The 20,697-nt window shown below is 41.2% G+C and overlaps 3 protein-coding genes across 6 annotated transcripts; 2 read left to right on the top strand and 1 right to left on the bottom strand.

The window, feature by feature from the left end:
- Positions 1-668: 668 nt before the first annotated feature.
- On the bottom strand, positions 669-3,592 carry LOC135169766 (WD repeat-containing protein 43). 3 transcript variants are annotated; one of them, XM_064135057.1, is made up of 3 exons: positions 3,175-3,592; positions 2,159-2,656; positions 669-2,044 (listed from the first exon to the last, which is right to left on the bottom strand). In XM_064135057.1, the coding sequence occupies exons 1-3, from the start codon at positions 3,367-3,369 to the stop codon at positions 905-907; spliced, it is 1,833 nt and encodes a 610-aa protein (XP_063991127.1). In that variant the 5' UTR covers positions 3,370-3,592; the 3' UTR covers positions 669-904. The 3 variants fall into 3 exon arrangements, with proteins under 3 accessions (XP_063991127.1, XP_063991126.1, XP_063991125.1); XM_064135056.1 differs by having other exon boundaries at positions 669-2,047; positions 2,159-2,653; XM_064135055.1 differs by having other exon boundaries at positions 669-2,047; positions 3,175-3,591.
- Positions 3,593-3,823: 231 nt separating this feature from the next.
- On the top strand, positions 3,824-5,941 carry LOC135169769 (geranylgeranyl transferase type-2 subunit beta). Of its 2 annotated transcripts, none has more exons than XM_064135062.1 (7): positions 3,824-3,925; positions 4,033-4,183; positions 4,270-4,374; positions 4,460-4,816; positions 4,879-5,023; positions 5,218-5,393; positions 5,581-5,941. In XM_064135062.1, exons 2-7 carry the CDS (start codon positions 4,181-4,183, stop codon positions 5,791-5,793), a joined length of 999 nt encoding a protein of 332 aa, XP_063991132.1. In that variant the 5' UTR covers positions 3,824-3,925; positions 4,033-4,180; the 3' UTR covers positions 5,794-5,941. The 2 variants fall into 2 exon arrangements, with proteins under 2 accessions (XP_063991132.1, XP_063991131.1); XM_064135061.1 differs by having other exon boundaries at positions 3,852-3,925; positions 4,001-4,183.
- A 146-nt stretch (positions 5,942-6,087) lies between these two features.
- Positions 6,088-11,638, top strand: LOC135169767 (forkhead box protein C2-A-like). Its single transcript, XM_064135058.1, has 2 exons — positions 6,088-7,597; positions 9,999-11,638. The coding sequence occupies exons 1-2, from the start codon at positions 7,379-7,381 to the stop codon at positions 11,013-11,015; spliced, it is 1,236 nt and encodes a 411-aa protein (XP_063991128.1). The 5' UTR covers positions 6,088-7,378; the 3' UTR covers positions 11,016-11,638.
- The last annotated feature ends 9,059 nt before the right edge of the window (positions 11,639-20,697 follow it).

The following is a 20,697-nucleotide window of genomic DNA, read 5'->3' as shown; positions in this document are numbered from 1 at the left end:
CCGGGGTTACCGTCTCCGCAGCATCCAATCAAGGGCTATCGTTGATGCTACTCCTCTATTTTTTTTTTGAGGGGAACGTCATTGGAAGTTTTTGAACAAATACCTGATATGTGGTTATCGTGGGATTGCTTCAGTGCAGCATATGGGTGGGTACGAATTTGAGTGATAAGAGTATTGCAAAGGGTATCAATGAAGTCGAAAAACAAGTATGTTGAATATCGCGTTCGAAAAACTTCACCCCAGGGGTCATTTAAATTATAACAATTGATTAGGTGGGCTGTTGCATTCGTGGTGCGATATGATGTGCGAGAGCAATCAAGCTGACTGCATGATTCCGCAAAAAAAACGTGTGGAAAAATTAGTGGAAAAATAAAGATTTCTTTGAAAGATTCTACTGATTTTCTCAGTTCTTCAGTCGGCTTTGTTGACACGTTGAGCGCATATTTAATAGAAAAAGGCAACAGAATTTTATTTATTTATGTAACGCATTCCCTTCAAATATTTTTGATAGAGCTTTTTGGGCTCGATTTTTTTAATGAAATCGAAATAGAATTTTTTAAGTAGGAAATTCTCACCGTCGCCGCATCATTATCACATAATCACTAGACATTATTTTGGGCAGATGGAATAGAAAAGATAGGGATGAAAGAAAAACAAAACAAAATGAGTGATGTTGATCAAGAGTTTAATTTCTCATAAAATCTTGTTGAACAGTGTACATTGTATGTTCTCTTATTTTTTACAATAAAAAAATGTTCATGAAAGACGTATAGATACATCAACGCTGATCAGGAATGATCTTCTCTACAATAATGAACGAGCAATAAAGATTCACAAGAAAACCGTAAACATGAATTTGCATTTCGACCCTGAGTGGAGACATTTTAAAAGAATATTTTTTCATTCAACTGCATATCGAAGCATCATCATCGGATTTTCCATTCTCGAGATCCTCCTGTTCTTCCTCTTGCTCGGATGTTTCAGCCCAGTTGTCGTCGGACTCACTCTCCCCTTCCATTTCACCAACATCAGTATCTTCATCTGATGAATCAGAATCTTGATAAATAAGAAGCCCCTCTTCAGTTATATTTTTACTCTCATCATCATTCAAATGTGAAATCTGTCCCGTGACGAGAGCAACTCGGCCCCTAAGCCTCGATAATTCCGTAAAAATGCCCAGTTTAGCATCGATGAGTCCCAAAATTGGACTGAGAACATCGCCAATATCCGGATGCGAGAGCAGATGAGCTGCATGCATGATGATGAGATGTTTCAGCCAATTAACAGCTATTTTGCTGGGATAGGTCTTTCCCTGGAGCATATTCGTCAACTCCCTGAGTAGCGGCGATATCGCCTGAACAGGTAATTTGCTAATGGTATTTTTAATTATAGTCTCGTCTCGGTTGTACAAAACATTCATCAATATACTCTTGTCTTTGCTGTTGAGCCCTTGGAGCAACAACTGTGCCATGTTGGCTCCTTTTGATGGAGTCTTTCCTGAAATGTTCATCTCGGAATTTAGGCTTAGATTCTCAAGTCTGTCTTTCAAAGGCAACTGTGAGCCAGCCCTCGTCCTCTTCGCTGGGGCACTGGTCGCACCTGGCACCAAATATTCGACGTTCTCGTCGGTCTCTGCAATCTTCACCTTTGTCAGGGCCTCCTCCTTCTTCTCCTTGATTTTTCTACCGTCAGACCTCACGAGACCCATTATTCTACTCGAGAAATCCGGCAGTAGATGTTCGAATGTCAAATTTATTAGGGATCCATAAACTAGTAACATTTTTCCATTTGCTGTCAAGCAGGCTGACTGGATAGGCATCTGCTGGACAGATTCTTTCTGATTGGAATCAGCAGCAATCATCACTGTCACGGTTGGCTTCAGGGGTTTTGTGCATTGACCATTGGGCTGGTACGTGAACAAGTTCGCTTGACCTGATCTGTTCACTGCGAGAACTGCCATTTGGGAATTTTCTGATGACTGGACTGACAGCGATATTGGGTCGTCCTGCATCGTAAGGGATGCTATCGATGTCCTCTCCTTTTTCTGCTGCAATTATTGAGATTTTTAAAAATAATGTTCTTGCAAATTTTAAAAAATGTTCCATCACTAGAATGAATCAATTGATTATTATCGGAATAAGAAGATCTACGTAATTACCTCATTCAACGACCACACTCCAAGATAAGAATCACCCTGAGCTCCGCTGATCAAATAGCTCATATGCTCGTCAATTTTGATGGTCTTCAGGAATGAAACCTGATTGGCGTGGCCAATGAAAGTCCCAATCACCTGTTTGCTCTCCAAATCCCATACTTTGATAATTTTATCAGCCGAGATGATCGTCTTTTCATCAGGAGGCAATACTAGAGCTGTGATTTTGCCCTTTCCCGATTTCCATTTGCACTTGATTCCATTCTCTTGGATATTCCACTCAACAATTTGGTGGTCATCTCCTGCTGTGAACAGCCCATGGGATGGGGTCCATGTCAGGGCTGTGATGCAAGCTGAGTGACCATTCGCGAGGACGTTGCTCACTGACGCTGATGCTATGTCGTATAAGGTCACACTCCCATTCACTGATCCAAGAGCGATTATCTCCTTTTGTTCTGCATCTTCTGATATGGATTTCCTCTTTCGTTTCCTCCATGGCGACTGCTGAAATAATTTTGGATAAAAAAATGATGAAAATATTTTGTACAAATGTTTATTAGAAATGATTCTACAGAGAACATCAACAGAATTCTATTTTTGATGTTGTCCAAGCTTTGTAATTTTTTTCACGCCACCCAAATAAGTTTCCTGAAAATTTCCCAGAATAAAACTTCTTTAAAAAAGGCAGTAAATTAAATTTAGCGAATTTTCTACAGAAAATATTGTAATATGATATCTGATGATCAGTTCGTGGGGTTTTATTTGAATAATCAATAACTCTTTCAAACATTAAGTGATAAATAAGTAAATAAAAAATTCAACATGTCGCAGTGGAAACCTAACCTTAATTTTGTTTTAAACTATTCTATTCTTTTCTCCTGCAGCTTTCAAATGTCAATATAAAATAAATTGGCTGCAAGATCGAAAGATTTTTTGAGTCGTGCACTGCTGACAGGGTAGACTTTATTGAATGTCAATGTCTAAAAAATTTGTAAAATAAAACACGTGAGCACATGGCATACCACAGACGTCGTTGATTGTTGTCCGACTGTTATCCATCCTATAACACTGCACGGTGAAGAGAGATGTAAATTAGGAACGAACTCCTGTTTCAATGTACTCGTTGCTGTCTCCCATATCTTCAATTTTCCGTCGATACCGCAAAATGCCCAGTATTGTTGGTTCGACGAGAAAGCGGAGCAGCCGGGACTCGCCATCTTTGCACTACCAAAATATTTAATGCCTCTACATCTACACCGGGTAATTCTCGATGAATGAATTACGTGAGAATTAATCCACAGCAATTTCACTGGTCAAGGAGTATTAATTATTACTTGAGTGCGTGATTTTATCCGCTATTTAATATTCGCAGCTCTCGAATTTTGTGGGGACGAACGGCTCCACAGAATCTTCATTCGGTGATTCGAATAAACAATGGAAACCTGCCGGCGCCAGTCGTACGTAGATGAGTAATTGCTTTTCGCATAATTAATTAATTCTATCGTTTGTACTCGGTTAGTAGTCGTTTGTACTGAGTTCAAAAGGTTTTGTTAGTTTTTTGTTAACATTTAAGTGGATAACTAAAAACCGAACAGTAGTTTCGCTGCCAACTGCCAGAACAGACGTTGGCGCCCCCACCCAACACAAGTCGTGACTGTTTGACCGACGGAGTGTATATCATTTTGTCTATGGTCAACCTTGAAGCAAGTAGCTATGAGTTTTCTACCCGAAATTGAAATTTCCTGGTCTGAGTACCCGAATAACATGTCACAGGTATGTCATTTGTAACAATTGGCACCTGAACTACTGTCATTTACATTAAAATAACTATAAACAAATATTTTCCAGTCTAAAAGCTTCTGCTGTGTGATTTTTTTTAGTTATTGTTTTTTTGTGAATTGTGTTTTGTGATGATTCACATTTGAAGACTTGAGGTTAGTTGTGGTATTCCTGAATGACAGGGAAGTGACAAGACCTAGATTTGACAGAAGTTGATGGATGATTTCTCTTAACTAAATAACCTATAAAATGGTGAGTTGAAATTATGTTTCCAAAATTGTTTCCTTCATCGTTATCAATGTAAACATGAATACATTTACGTTTCTGAATGTGGCCAGGCACTCCTGATGAAGGATGTTCAACTACCGGGCGTAATTCCAAAGCTACTACTGGAGAAACATTCAAATTATTTAGTCTCGTATGGAACAAATAAAGATGATTACGTGAGTTTTTTTATTCTCAATCTTGAATTCGCTCCTCTTCTCTTGACGAGAATTTTCGAATGACTTGCTCTCTCGTTCGTTCCAGATGTACTGTATGACAGAGTATTTAAGAATGTCCGGCATGTACTGGGGCTTGACAGCACTGGACCTCATGGGACAACTGGACCACACAAACAAGGACGAAATCCTGGGATTCATAAAAACCTGTCAGAGCGACTGCGGTGGAATAAGTGCCAGTTTAAATCACGATCCCCATTTGCTTTATACACTGAGTGCTGTCCAGATTCTGTGCATGTACGATGCCCTGGACGTCATTGACACTGATAAGGTCGTCAAGTACGTGAAAGAACGACAGCAGCCTGATGGAAGCTTCACTGGAGACGTCTGGGGAGAAGTCGACACTAGATTTTCGTTCTGTGCAGTTGCCACGTTGTCACTGCTGGTAAATTATATTGTTTTAATTAGGTGTCTGTCCAGAATCAATTTTTAATTTGTCTCTTCCAGGGCCGATTGGATGCCATTGATGTTGATAAAGCAGTGGAGTTTGTAAAAAGTTGTATGAATTTTGATGGAGGCTTTGGATCCAAACCTGGCTCTGAAAGCCATGCTGGATTAATTTATTGCTGTCTCGGGCTCCTGTCTATCACAGGTAATGAAGGTCTTCGTTTATTAATCCCCTAATTATGAGACGGGGAATAATTTTAATAATGAAGGGACGGTTCCCCCAAAGTATTCAAAATAAATTCGTGTCTGAATAAAATGAATTTATTCTACAGTTGGAATAATTTATCAAACATTTAAATATCAATAAACTCAGAACTACTGTGGTTCCTTTATCACCAGGGCACCTGCACTTGGTAGATGCCGACAGACTCGGCTGGTGGCTCTGTGAAAGACAGTTACCATCTGGAGGTCTCAACGGAAGACCCGAGAAATTACCCGACGTTTGTTACTCCTGGTGGGTACTTTCGTCCCTCACAATCCTCGGAAAGTTACATTGGATTGATAAGAAACGACTGGTAAGATTACAAACAATTTTATGCCGTCCAAATTAATTACAGAAAAGCCAGGATTTCGCGACAATTTACCACAGAATTGCGAACAATATTATGCCCCTAATCGATTGCATTTTTAAAACCCAATTTATCTTTTATTCATTATTTATTTTAATTTACTGGATCGTATCCATCGTCTACATGTTCACAGCTGGAATTTGTCCTGTCTTGCCAAGACACCGAGACAGGAGGGTTCTCTGACCGACCCGGCGACATGGTGGATCCGTTCCACACGTTGTTCGGCCTCACTGCAATTTCCCTCCTGGATCCGGATCACGGGCTCAAGCCAATTAATCCTACATTCTGCATGCCTGAGTACATCATACAGAGAATTGGATTGAAACCCTCCAGACTCGAAAGATGATGCCAGTCACTATAAGATACAATCATCACAAACTCAGAAAAAAGCTTCATCTCACTGAGATAAAAATCTTCGTTCAAGAATTTTCACCTGTTCCAATGGAGAGAATTTAATTACGTGAAATAAACAATTTATCTACGAAAGCGTGTTGTCTTGGTTTTCCCAAATGACGATACATCAAATAATTTCAAGAATTATGAACCAGCAAAAGAAAATTGTATCAGAAGATCTAGCGTTCCATCGCACACGCCATTAAACTCCAGTTCTCCCCTAAATCACCCCGAAACCTATGGAGACTCCCTCGGGAAATCATCCGAGCGTTAAAAAAATTAATAATATCATGAAAAATAATCCGCTGACATTACATTGTCCATGGCAAACCATGGAGGAATATAAAAGGGGGCGTGAGTCTGGTTGGTTGTATCGGCATTCGCAGCCATAACGTACGAGGCATGAACCACTGTGGGCAATACGAATGTACTTTTAAGACTCCCTAACGTATTCCCCACCCGTGAAGAGATGCAATTACTCGAGCGTGAAATCAATTACCTTTCTTCCTACCATCTCACACGGGCCGTTTAACCTTGTCTTACACTACTTGCGGCTTCCCCACAGTGTCGTTAAACATGAGTGCTTATATATACCATCTCCAACATATTTACTCCGCTCTCCTCCTCAGCGTCCGGGAGAAACAACAAAATAATCCATTACCCAGTGCCACAAACGCCATTCCAACATTTTCATTTTCAAGTCAATTTATTTATTTTTTCATAAAAACCGATAGCTAAAACCACACGCGGAAAATAATTAATCGATCATTAACTACTTGTCTGTCCAAACTGTTCCCACTCCCCTTGTTCGAAATTTCCGGAGAAAAAAAAATGAGAAAATTGAAATGAAAAATAATCAGCTCGAGGGGAGGAGCGTTCGTCGGCCTCTGGAGGCTCCACCCCTCGAGTCGCATCCGTAATACCCTCTCAGGATGGTCGAGGCAGTGAAACCAGCCCCGACGAACCACCAACACACTCGCGCCGGTCCTCTCCCCGTGGAAAACCGGGCGGTGTTCGCCGTGTGGTATCGGCGGCGATTGGCCGTTCCCCAACTCCCACCGATGTTTATCTCGACTCAACTCCGCACCGGTATCCACCAATCCCCGACGATCCGGACAACCTCCAGCGGGACGAGCTCAGCGGGGAGTTGCGCGCTGGCGGGGGTGTGGGGATGCTCGGGCTGGCAGTGCGCCAAAAGCTCCCGAACGTGAGAGCTCGACTCGTCGAGTCGGAAAAAAACATTTCACTCAGCTCTCCTCCTGGGAGGCCAGTTCACCGGGTTATTGAAGTGCATCGCAGTGTCGAGTGCTAATTAAGTGAATTAATCGTCGATAATTGAATAAATGACGATAATTTTGTGTGAATCGGTGAGAGTGACATTTACCGGACCAAAAATTTGTTGAAAAACGAAGTTGAGGTTTGATTGAATGAGGAAATCGAGGATTCGTCACTGACGGAATGGATTTGACGTTGTTTATTGTATCGTGAACGATATCGGTTGTTTGGGAAATCGATCGAGTGAGAGATATCGAGTTACAATGCCTCGACCGTCGCGAGATACTTATGGAGATCAGAAACCGCCCTATTCTTATATATCTCTTACGGCGATGGCGATTTGGTCGTCGAGAGATAAAATGCTGCCATTGGCGGAAATTTATAAATTTATTGCTGATCGATTTCCGTATTATCGGAAAGATACCCGGAGATGGCAGAATTCATTGCGGCATAATTTGTCGTTCAACGATTGCTTCATCAAGGTGAGTTGAATAGTCTTTGTATTTGTTTTTTGGTAATTAAATTGGGGTAGTGGCTGTTGCGGGGTGTAATCGATACGTTAGGCGCAATATTTTTGATCGGGTATGACGGGAAGAGAGATAAACACGCATGGGGCAAGGTGACTCGTATCGTCCGACGGCACACGCTAAAGTCGACCTGTATCATTATTTTTTCTCACCATCTGGTTCACACCTGCCAAATCAAATGATCGGTTTTGCACCTTTTGGGGGATGATGGTCTATATTTGTCTTGGGACACCGTTGAGGCGGGCTATGGCAACAGGGGTGCGCAGGGAAATCCGTAAAACTGATGAGATCAATCAAAAAATTATTGCGTTGGAGAGGAAATTAATTTCTTGAGAGTTCGATTCTGTTGAGGGAGAAAAATTCTTGGAAATTACGGAGCAATTGCGGACTTTTTCAGTGAATTTTCAGGAAAAAGTCCAGAACTTTCGGTAAAAAAATGGATAACTGTTCGGTAATTTTTACTGACTAATGTTTTGACTGGTAGATTACGGAATAGAGCCGTAATTTTTAACTAATTTTTATTTTCCTGTGTTATTTTTTTCAAATATGAAAGGATTTCCCGCCGGCGCGAAGAGAAATTTTTTTAAAAATCGCAGTCAAAATAATATTTGGTAAAAATTACGGAACAGTCACGCACTTCTTCAGCGAACCTTCAGGAAAAAGTTCTAGATTTTTTGTGGAACGTACCGTGAAAAAATGCGTAATTGTTCTCTAATTTTTACTGATTACTATTTTGACTGGTAGATTACGGCACAACCACATAATTTTGAAGGAATTTTCCTGACCGTGGGGGAACGAATTATTTAAACAGCCCCCGAAAGAAAAAATTATCCACCGCTTTATAAAACCGTAGAAACTCGTCTTCGTCTTTTAGTTAAAAAAACATAAAAAAATTCTGCAAAATTGTCGATGTGAATTGACGATTGTGAACCGAAGCACAGACTTGCCGACATTAATTCCATTGAATTACTGAGTTTTCCGGGAAATAGAAAATAAGATATATTCATTTTCACCCGGTTTTACGCTATTTTCCCCACTCTGAGAGCATTGAATTGGTAATGAAAGCAGAGGCGTGACAAAGAGTTAATGACATTGCAGCAAAAGTGGGAAGTATACATTGTAAAGAGCTCTTAAGCAGTGGCCTATAGACGATACGATCGTGCGGGAGTTACACCTGGTCAGGAGAAGGCCTCTTTTGCCATAACCCGCAGAAGTACTTAATGACAGTGGATAATGGATCCTAGAATTTAATTCCGAGTCCTTGTATCACATGACAATGGACTTCTGCTGGATAGTAGCCAATTAGTTGGATAAAACGAGGTAATAGGAAATTGTAAACTGCACGGAGAAAAATATTCCATAAAAATTCATTCGACAGAAATATCGGGGGAATGGAATTTTAAAATCACGGAATTCTGGGGGAAATGCAAAATAATTATTGATACAGTGATTCAATGCTGCAAATAGTCTCGGTTTCATGATTTAAACGTTGAATATTCAGTGGCAATAGCCGTTTCGCCAATGGAGACACATGAAAATTATTACATTACATGTGTACATGCCCTGGTGGGTAATGCGTGGGCGATGTGTGAGCACATACATACGGACACATTTGTTGAGCAATAATGTCATTTATCAACATTATTATCATGAGCCATTATTTTTTCTTCGTAGGCAAAAATTTTTATTTTGCAAAATAAATAAAATGCACTGATCCACCTTATGATATCGTACCCTAATTTGGATAATTAGGGAACCATCAAAGCTATAAATTTATTAAATAATGTTTGTCACGAGGGAATTTTCAGGGAAATTTTTGATTCTGTATGGGGAGACAAATTCTTGAAAAATTACCTGCCGTAATCTGTCGGTCAAAAAAAATATTCAGTAAAAATGACGGATCAGTTACACATTTTTTCGCTGAACGTTCCGTACTTTGTCCTGAATGGTCTGGACTACCCTGAAATTTCACTGACAACGTGCGTAACTGTTCCGTAATTATTACCAAATATTGTTTTGATTGATAAATTACGGAACATCTGGGTAATTTTTGAAGAATTTTCCTCTCCGCGTGGGCTACGGCTCTCACCGATTGAGTGAAATTATTTTTCCCATATCCATTTACATGAGAGAAGTATCAACTTTTTTATACCGTATTTTTCCACTGGAGTGTCCCAAGCTCTTCCCCCAGAAAATAAAGTCTCTTAACAATTAAAATAAACTTAAAAATAATTCTTTCAGCTTAAAATTTCCGCAATCGTTCTCTCCTTCGATACCTCGAATAAACATCCACAATTTCCGAAATCAAAGGCTGATGAAATGAACCTCCCCCTAAACCCTAAAAATGGTGTTCCAGGTGCCGAGAGGTCCCCACCGTCCCGGAAAGGGTGCCTACTGGGCGCTGCACCCAGCGGCGCTGTCGATGTTTGAAAACGGTTCGCTGTTGCGACGTCGTAAGCGTTTCAAGCTCCACAAACCGGACAAGGAGCTCCTAAAATCGGAGCTTCAGGCGCTGGCCTCGTCGATGCCCCCGCCGCACTCGGAGCCGTCAGGCGTCGCATCCCCAGTGACAACGTCAACCGGAAGTCTGAACGCAGCGAATCTCCACCGACTCCGCGAGGACCTCCTGCGCTGGGAGATGCAGGAGAGGCGGATGATGGTGGCAACGACATCGGCATCAACTGGATTCGGCCTGGAAGCTGCTCAGGAGGCTCCATCGAGTTACTATCTCCTCTCCGCGGAGGCAAGACAGCGTCTAACAAGCGGAGTAATACCGGACCCGAGCGAGGTAAATCGCCCGTACGACACGTCCCTCCTTCCGAACGGCAGCTGGTCCTTCTCCAATTTCAACGGCACCTACATGACCCACCTTCCCGCCTATCTCCAGTCCTCCAGGCAGTCCCTCCTGTCGTCCGAGATGTCGGACAGTCGCGCCATTTGCAGCCGAATTTCCTCGATCGAGGGCAACACCTCCACCGTTGGCTCGCGCGATGCCTACGACATTTATCGGGACCGGCTCTACGACGAGGAGCACTCGCCGACATTACCCTCCAAAGTGTACAGACCACCCGACATTATATTCGGCTCCAGCTCATCACCCAGATTATCACCGAGTTATGCCGACGGTACTGATGTCGCTGGAATTGATCAGAGGACACCCACCAGAACGTCACCCAGTCTCGAGGCCACTGTTTTACCTCTTCCCCATCAAACGAACAGTCATAAAAAAGCCAAAAAACCATTCACTATCGAAAATATTATTGCACCTGATGATGATGAGCACAGGAGTAGTGAGACCGCTCTGTTGATACCGAGACCTCTCTACGCCGGCTACTCGATGACTGCCTCCAGACCTTACGAGACTGCAACCTGAGGAGGACTTCCTCGAACAGCTGCAGTCAATCCAATTTTCCTGGTCAGGAGAAAATTAAATGAAAAATATTCTAAATATTAAAGTTGATAGGGGACTTTCCCGCGAATATGACCGTCATTTTTACTGAGTATTTCGGTGGGTAACACTGACGGCTTCAAACACATCTACGATTAATGGTGTTTCTGTAGAGGGAGACACGAAAATATTGTTCGTGATGACTGGGGGTGAGTGAAACGAGGGGTTTTCGACTTGTTGGAGTGTTTTGACGGGGACTTAGGCTCATGGTATAGTCTAACGTCAGAGTAGTGGCTTCAACGGGAAAGTTTGAAAGCAAATGAAAAAAAAAAAAGGAATGTATATCGGTGCAATGTAGGAAAGCGTAGGTTTGAGTAATCTGTATCCCAGTGATAATACCATTATTTCAATTGTAATGTCGATATCATTTCGACGAATGTATTCGGTTCTTATCGCTCTTCACCGGAATCCTAAATTATGACCTGCGTCGTGTGGATGGGGTGGAGAGGATGTGAGTAATAGAAACAGAAAAAGTATTTGTAAATGTACTAAGATTATACGTGGATTAATAAATTATTGTAAATATACAGATACAAAATTTGGATTTTTTTATTTATGATGAGAGATGAGGAGGGAGGGGGGAGGAATTTATTTGAAAAGTCTTTAATTAAAATAGAGTATTCAGAGCCACTGAATTATTGTTTAAAAATTACGGAGCAGTTGCGCACTTTTTTAGTGAACTTTCAGGTAAAAGTGTGGAATGTTCAGTTAAAAAATATCTGAGTGTTCTGTAATTTTGGTTGAATATTGTTTTGACTGGTGAATTGCGGAATAGGAACCTAATTTTTAAACAATTTTTCTCCTCGTCTATTTTTTTTACTGAACGTTCCATAATTTTTCTGGAGAATTTTGGAGTTTTTCCTGAAAGTTCACAGCGAAAGTGACTTTTCACAAACAAACACTTAATTTTTCAAACATTTTCTTTTCCGTATGTTATCTCAACTATTCTCTCTCCTTTCATTCCCTTCAGGTCCGCATATCCCGGGCTTTATTTCAGTCCAACTATTATTCTCCACCTTCTCCAACATCCTCAATCACAAGAAACCCAAACTCCGAGGCGGGACTCCTTTCTCATTCTCATTCTCATCTATCCTCACGGTCTCACTCTCTCCCTCGATTTTCGGCTGAAGCTCTTCCCACGTTTAGAAGGCGCAACATTCGCTAAGGCCTTTGAAGAGGGACCGGCTTTTGAAATTTAAACAAATCATCATTACTTCGAGCGCGTTAAATTTGTTTGTTTGCGGCTGAGCTAGACCCACCTTCCGGACGAGCAGAATCAGAATAGATAAATTCACAGTCATGGATTTGAAAATTCTCGTCTCATTCACGGGCGTTCCCCTCCCCGCAGTTTAATTCTGTTATTGTCTGATGAATAAAATTATTTAGGTAATAAATACGGTAACAGAAAAAATCCCCGGTATTTACTCGAGAGGAGAAATGATTTTCAACGATTGAAGATTATTTGTCAATTTAATTTCGTATAATTACGTAATAATTACATAATTTCATACAATTGAAGAATAATTTCATGATAAATTATACAGTAATTCATGTCATGAGGGCCATTTAATTTATATTTAAATGTAATTTCTATTTTTTTTTAAGATTAGCTCGTCGTCGTATAAATAAATTAAACTGTGTAAATTTTTAGAAAATATTTTCAGTCCAGAACACCCGGTAATACATCTCCATCATAATAATTTTGAAACGATTAAAATAACGAATCGGTAATCGCATTTGTGAAAGTCTTGTCCCCTTAACGATTGTTATTGATGCCGGAGGGAGAATTTATTGAATATCGTTACTTTACCATTGTGGTACTGACACTCGACAAAGTGTTGATTACGTAATCGCATTACATTCAATGGGATTATTAAGTCTTCTTGTTCCTTCTCACGGGCGAAATTTATTTCCAATCATCCACTGATGATATTGAGTCCGTCTGTTTGACGTAATGATTATTTATTATACCGAGGAACAAAAATGTCGGCAGTGATTGGGGACGACCCAGTGGATATATCATACATTAGATTTAATGAAGTACGTGAGCTTCATATTCAGGGACGGGGTATTTTTAATGGTTCAAATCAATAGTCACATTGGTTATTCCGTAAATAAAAAAGAGAATTACTGATCGCGTTATACCTCCTCTCTCCCCTGACGTTTGTGCGTATATTCGTCACGCGATTATCCAACGAACCGACTGGGGATCACGAAGATACTCGCAATTAACGGTCTGCGGGTAGGTCAACGATGTCTGGGGAATTTTTGGAGGATTTTTTGTCTGAGGTATTAATTATATGATAAGGAAAAAATCGAGTTGTTGTTGTTGTAGATGGCCCTGATTTTTTAAAAATTAAATTTCAATTAATTCTTGGAATTTTCGTGGGGGAAAACATCAAGGAGCAGTTGGAAAGTCATCCTGAGGTATTAAAAATATAAATTTATCAAATTAAGACCTAAAAATATTATTTAAAAACCGGGAAATAATAAAATAAAGTATTATTTTTATGTGTTCAATAAAAATTCAGGAGACGAATTAACCATCGAAATAAAATTCGAATAATTATACACTCCGGAATATTTGAGTGCATAAAATAAATTTATCACTCGAAGAAAGTCAGAACCACCACGACCACCGATTCCCCGAATGAATATTTCAGTTGAACCATTGGAAAACCCATTTCTACCCACAAAGTGTCGAAATCCCAACAATTTTTACAACCTCCAGTTTAGATAAGTACAAATGAAACTAGTGAAACAATGTTAGTTGACCACATTCCATCCCGTGTTTATTGAATTCACTTGATAGAAATAAAAGGTGAGGGAAAAAATAATTAACTGAATTTGACATGCGATACTAATTGAACAATAGCATCTTCAATTTACTTCTATTACTTTTTTCATTCTGATGATACGGCGGATGAGAGGAGTGTAAATCTCCAAGCGTGAAAGTGACTGGCCAGTCACACCAATCGTTGTTGAGGTCTTCCTTTTTACTTCATCATAAAAGGGACGTGATGGGTGCAAACTCGAAGACAGAAAGGAATCAGCCAAGTCATCCCGGACTAGTTTTATTCATTCACGTGCTGCACGTTGAATGTTCCGGGTTTGATGTGCACGGCCACAGGAATCATTTCACATTGTTTATGGAGACCATTGTCATTGTTTATTTATTAATTTTGTCTGATTAATTTTCTATTCGTCGTTTTGTTCGTTCGTTCGGCTAAAGACGTCCTCCAGAATGAAGCAATTGACTAAAAATGACTTACCTCAGGTAAATATATTTCCAAACAGTTTCTCGTCGTATAAACTAATGTCAGTAACTCCTCGGGTAATAAAAAAATTGCCCTCCACTTGAATAACTTTTATTTTCGAACGTGAAGAGTCTAAAAATATGTATTTCGATCGTACCCACTGGCATTTGTCCACAAGCTCTCCTATTTTTCAAAACAATCCTAACATTGAAATAACAGTTGGCGCTCAGTACACATCATTTCACATTCGACCAATGCTGAATCGATAAACACGTCGGACGCGTCCATATGGTGTATGCATAATCCATGGTGAGATGCCTCGTTATGTGATCCTTACCGATATAAGTAGAATGAAATCGATCGTTTCCCCCGTCGGTATCGCGCTGAGGTCTCAACTGGATGGAGTGGATGGTAAAGATGAAAAAATTAGTTATAAAAAGACAATGGAGGGATGGGAGACACGGGGAGAAATGATGAGGAATAAAAGGGTAACGAGAATGGGAGGGGTGAATGATATTCAAGTTATGTCTCTTCGATTCTTCCATCGATACACAATGGATGAGGTACCGATGGCAAATTGGTATACCCGAGGGCCGATTATACATGCGACAGTGCAGCGCAACCTTATACATCGCCCGCATACGTATATACACCGAGAAATATATGTGTACATATATAGTTACGCTTATAGGCGGTGAAGAAGAGCGGTATATCTTAACAAGGCGACCTGGCGGTGCCCCGGGGAAGGCTGCACGGAGGAGAATCATCTTGACGGAGAGGGAACACGAGAAAGTGCGACCAATGAGCGCTCATTTCTGCGAAGTACAATGGAATAAGTCGATTTTTATTGACTGCTGAACACGTCGAATCATCGTCATGATGTGCTTGACTTTTCTCTTTTCAAAACTTCTCCAATTTTCACTTCCGAGTTGGAGAACCGATGCGGGGCCTCGGACGATCACGAAAATGCGCTTGAGTGGAGGATTTCGACATTTTTACAGGATTTTTATTTGAAATTCGCGGGAGTTTGAAAGAAAATATATTTGAAGTGGAGAAAGTGAAGGGAAGAGCAATTAAATGGAGAATATTAGAGCACATCAGCGCTGGTATATTTTTTTTTTGTAGTTAACCCAACGTTGGCCGACACCTGGCCCCGCTCTGGGTCCCATCCGCATCTTCCACCGGAGTCGGTGATGTGGTTGAGGAGAATTTTTACGGAATATTTCCCTTCCTGAGGGCTGTCTCACTCCACAAACTGCAGTCGAAGGCGAATTCCCACTCGATAAACACCCGACGGGGTGAGAAATAAATATAAAATACAAGGAAGAGATATATTGAAATATTATTTATTTGGTATGCGTTGTAACATTCAAATGTGCTACAACAGTACACACAATAGGGCCACCTCACAATGGCCCTCGGTTTTGTTCGCGTGTCATGCAAAATGCTTCCCTTCGATTTTATCCCCCTGGCGTGTCTTCGAGTTTCAGATTTTTTTGTTTTCCCTTTTTTTTTTCTTTTCACTTTCCCCTTTTTAACGTGAATTTCTTTCACGCTGCTTTGGTTCATCCGCTCGTCGGGGATATGCCCGAGAAAGACACCATTTGCTCCCGAACGGAGAGAAAAATTATTTAAAAATTACGTACAGGTTCCGTAAATTTCCAGTTAAAATAGGATTTAGTAAAAATTAGGGAACAGTTACGCAGTTTTTCACTGAAGGTTCCATTTTTTTTTTAACGTTTTGGATTTTTGCTGAAACTTCGCGGAAAAAGGGCGTAATTGGTCCGTAATTTTTCAACAAAAATTACCGTAGAAGCTGCTTGTTCTGGCTGTCCGGGAAACAATACCGTTTGGTCAATAAAAGTTTCGACTTCTTAATAGAAGATATAATTGTTTAAAAAATATCATCCAACAGTCGGGGAATTTTTCGCGAATGGCCAGAGTCCTACGCCTAATCAGTCTTAATTACGGAAGAAATACGCAAATTTCCGTGAATATTTTTACCCTGGTATATTGAGACATGCGTGTCGTCGATTGATTGACAACATTTTCCGTCATGTGGGGTCATGCGAGCCAGTGTCGCGGCTCGTGTTTTCCAACTTTCGTGTTGTTTTATTTCCGAATGGCATCGGAGTTTTCCTCCCCGCTGTGACAACGCTTCGAAGTTATCAGGGGAGTACAAGTACTCATGAATAATCCTCGAGGATGGGGTCACCAACGTGGACAAAGCACGAACCGAACTTCGTCAATTAGATACTGAAGAGTAGTTTCTATCCCTCGGTGAGTTATGACGCCGCTGGAAGACGAAAAGTCGGGTATTTTTCGTGCCGTCGGCACAGATCAGCCCATGCACTCCCTTACATTCCAGAAAAAAATTCAGTCTCTGATTATTTTTAATAATTACAGACAAACTACTCCCGAGATGAACTTGATTTCTACTTCCACTTTCAGATTTTTTTTATCGCTTTTAAATTTATTTTCAAATATTCCCGGGCTCTGTACGACACCAGGTACAGCTCCCACCCATTTCGAAATTGATAAAATCGTCGGAATGAAGTGGAAAAAAATATTGACCAGTTGAAAAAATAGGGCCAGTCCTTAGACCTCCGATTTTGCAAATGATAAAAAAAAATAACGGTCTTATGTATCTTGCACATAAATAGGAAGAAATTTAGATGCCTCAGGTAATGTGCGCAAAAGGCTGAGAAATGTATACATGTACGAGGTACGCGAGAAGATAAAAAGATGAAAGGGTAACCGGGCCCTTTGCCTCACTGTTCACGAGGCCGCCAATACCCCTCCATTTTGATGTGCATGTACAAAGGGCCCAGTATCTGTAGTAGTGCAGCCGCCTCCGTGTCTGGTCATCAACACCTGAGAAATCCTGAGACTCGTTTTCCATCGCTCCCTTCACTCCCTCCCAAATGCTATTCGAAGAGCTCTCTTTCTCTCTCTCTGTTGCTCTCCCGCGAGCTGGTGATCTCGTCCCCTCGCCACTTTCTTTGGGTCCTCTTCGGACGCATATGAGCCTGCGGCAGCAGCCTCCCGTCCATAAGGTATATACTTATATTCCCCAACTGCCTATAACTAACGCGCCGTGGATTCTAGCCTTGGCTGATGGATGGAATTCCTTCTACTTCTCTTCAATAGGAGGGGAGAATAGATGAAACGATCCGGACCAAGCCGCAAAAACTTATCATTCGACAAACAGTTAAACTTTGCGCTCCAAGCAATAATTTATTTTTGGGGAGGCTCATCTCGATAAAAAAAAATTAAATACACGAAAAGAAATTTTGGATGAAAATTGGACCTCCAGAGGGCGAAATGTGGAACGGAGTGAAAAATTACACTTAAAAGTCTCGTTCTTGTAATAAAGCTAACCTTCATCCCTCCTTTCACCCCCTGAAGCTCTAATTTTTCCCCAAAATTTATTTCCCTCAACAATTTATGTAATCGGGAGCAGAAAATCGTTTTCCAATTCAAAGTCTTCAATGATATATTTTTTTATTCAATTTATAACCATTAAATAATACATTGTCAATCGTATCCAGCCCCTGAATCCACCCCCCCCCCTCCCCGTCGACCCGAATTTTTGATGAACAATCCATTAATTCAAAAATTCTTGAATTTTCATTTTTATTCTTTTCTCTCGTCGGTATCGTCGAAGAGTGTGCCGAGTAATTTGAGTTCATCGAAAAAGTAATGGGTTTTAGTACAGGCTGATGGTGGAGGTTGGAAAAAAAGCGATGGTCGAGTAGGGATGGCGAAGAAAGAGAAAGATAATAAGGGAATACAAGGGGAAACCCGATCACTGAACGAGGCAGGCACGCACCTGTGTCGAGAGAAGGCAAGAGCCACGCTGTCTGGTGTTATGGGGATCGAGGGAGGTATTGGGTATATTTAGTCTCTTGTCTGGTTGAGGCCCACTCACACACCTCGTGTACATCTCTTGATGGACCCTCCGCTTCTCCTCAACTCTCTCCGAGGCATATGAGAAATCTTCTTCGAGGGGCCGCTACAAAGGCGGCTCTATAAATCATACCTGGGTGATGCGGCCCATAACCTGCCTCTCTTGGTTTACTACGTGTATGGGTATAGCCATTCGTGATTCAAAGGGCAACAGTTGATGGCCACTATCTAGTGGTCGAATTTTTCATCATTGATTATTAATAGTGTCAATTGATGTGCGCTACTCGGGGGACTTCCTCGGCAAAAGGGCTCGTGAGTAAAAAAAAAACTCCTGCCTTATTGGCCCGTAAAATAAAAGAGAATAAAATAAAAATTACAGCCCTCGTACGCAAATTTCTCTGCATAATTCCCCAGGGAGGGGCAATGGGCGCGTGAAAAATGAGTAGAGCAGGTACGATAGAGACAGACAGAATTGCAGATTTTTTTCCTATTTGAGGTATATCCGATATCAGACTACAACGGAGCAGTACATTGGAATTTTATGAAATAAATCTCTGTCGTACGCTTCTTCATACTCAGCTGATCTCGTAAAAAATAGTGGCGGTAACAACCCCAGTGGAGAAGTATTACGTACCTCGTACCGTATTCGCGGCATGAGAATTTCAATAAACGGAAACGAGATATACACGCGTCGTTAAATTCAAAGGCATCTCACAACAGCTACGAGTTAACATTAGTAATAAAGTTTTTATTTTTCACGGTTTATTTAATTACAGTGGATTTTTAATTGAAATGGATCACCGATTGCGTGGGGGATTAAAAGGGCGACGCATCCCATGATTTTGTTAATAATAAAAATTTGAAGAAGTGAAAGATAAATAGGAGATTCATTAGCGAGTGGGTAAAACGAGATAATTTAATTAATCGATCAATCTTGAGAAATAAAAATTGTTTATATATACAATTACAGGTGTGGAATAGAATAATTTTGTTGATGTGACCTCCTGGATTATAATATTTCAATTAACAAGAACTGAACAATTAAAATTCTCATCTCGCCAGCGCCGCTCACCGAACGTTAAATTTTTTTTGTTCCCCAGTCGTTGCGGGGCTATTGTTAATAATTCTCCACGAGTCGTACTAAGAGCGTAAGCTTGTCACCGCGAAGAGCCGTGAAGCTCTGGCAGCCCTCCCACCCCCTGCACCCTCTACCCCCGTCGGCGTTCGGTTCGGAAAGTGCGGTGTTTGCAGAATTCATTGAATCATTGCCGCGGCTGGGGTGGCACGCGCCTGCATCGCCATCCAAGGGGTACTTTTTCAATTGTCACTCCTTCATGCGGTAGAACAAGTGAATAATGGCGACGCAGGGGGTAGGTAATATTGCATACAGGGCTTTTTTTATTGCCCGATGGACCCATCGACTACTGCGACCCGAGTGTAAGTGGTAATTCCCGATCTGATCAGACGCGTCACGACAAATATTCTGCACAAAAAAAATTGTTTAAAAATTACGAGGGTGTTCTGTAACCTGGCGGACTATAAAACACCCTCATAATTTTTAAACAACCCCCATCCCTCCCCATCCGCTAAACTAAACTATCATTTCCTCCACCATTTCGTCCATCTAAAATCGCAAGAGACTAACACCCAATTAATCCAACTCCCCCCCCCCCCCTAATCATCATCACCCCATATCAATCTCCCTCCAATCAACCCCCCACCCCCCAACCTCAATAACTCCAGCCAACCTCCCACTATCTCCAAAAAAAAAAAAAAAAATCGCTCCCGTGTGCGTGTGACCCCCGGGGGTCTAGCGTTCCGGGCGATGTATTCGCCAACACAAAATGGCCGTCATTCTTCATCCCGTAATGGCAGCAACCTACACCTCTCCTTGTCCCTTACGTTTTATTACACATCATTACAATTATTATTATTGTCGTTTTTTTTTTTTTATTGAAGATGCACACCGGCTGGGGTAATTCGACTCAGGCGTTAAGTAGCCTCTCCCTCCCCCCCCCTCCTTTCCCCGTCGTGGCTACCCGTGAATGCTGCGAATGTGTGGTGAAAAGGAATGATCACCAGCACTCCCTTCCCCTGTCTTTGTTATTTTCTCTGGTAAATTTTTTATTTTTATTTATTTTTTTTTCTTGACCAGTTGAAACTATAAAGACGCGCTCACTCGCTGAAGTAACACAAATGCCAACGGATTGGCCATACTAGCGCGCGCCCTAAGAGTTATACAGAGGAATGGGCATGGGCTATTTTACTTTTATGGCCTCAGCTAATGCACCCTTTGTGTAAGCCGTTGCTTTCCGTCGCGGTTTGCAAACCTCCTTCACTTCTCTCACCATTTTAACTTCCCTCCCTGGGGTACCTCCCTGGGTAGTACAACTCGTTTTCATGTGTTTTCGTTTATGTGATGGTGGTTGGGTTTGTGTGTG

The sequence above is a fragment of the Diachasmimorpha longicaudata genome, chromosome 15 (assembly GCF_034640455.1).
Source record: "Diachasmimorpha longicaudata isolate KC_UGA_2023 chromosome 15, iyDiaLong2, whole genome shotgun sequence".
Taxonomy (NCBI): domain Eukaryota; kingdom Metazoa; phylum Arthropoda; class Insecta; order Hymenoptera; family Braconidae; genus Diachasmimorpha; species Diachasmimorpha longicaudata.
This window is presented reverse-complemented; position numbering and strand designations above follow the sequence as displayed.

What these genes read in the sequence shown, in the direction of transcription:
- LOC135169766 (XM_064135055.1), bottom strand. Translation starts at nt 3,369, where the DNA reads ATGGCGAGTCCCGGCTGCTCCGCTTTCTCGTCGAACCAACAATACTGG. An exon ending in AACAATCAACGACGTCTGTG is followed by an intron (nt 2,657 to 3,174) that starts GTATGCCATGTG and finishes AAATTATTTCAG; the next exon opens with CAGTCGCCATGGAGGAAACG. An exon ending in GAGTGTGGTCGTTGAATGAG is followed by an intron (nt 2,048 to 2,158) that starts GTAATTACGTAG and finishes CAATAATTGCAG; the next exon opens with CAGAAAAAGGAGAGGACATC.
- LOC135169769 (XM_064135062.1), top strand. An exon ending in GAACAAATAAAGATGATTAC is followed by an intron (nt 4,375 to 4,459) that starts GTGAGTTTTTTT and finishes CGTTCGTTCCAG; the next exon opens with ATGTACTGTATGACAGAGTA. An exon ending in TTGCCACGTTGTCACTGCTG is followed by an intron (nt 4,817 to 4,878) that starts GTAAATTATATT and finishes TGTCTCTTCCAG; the next exon opens with GGCCGATTGGATGCCATTGA.
- LOC135169767 (XM_064135058.1), top strand. Translation starts at nt 7,379, where the DNA reads ATGCCTCGACCGTCGCGAGATACTTATGGAGATCAGAAACCGCCCTAT. An exon ending in TCAACGATTGCTTCATCAAG is followed by an intron (nt 7,598 to 9,998) that starts GTGAGTTGAATA and finishes ATGGTGTTCCAG; the next exon opens with GTGCCGAGAGGTCCCCACCG.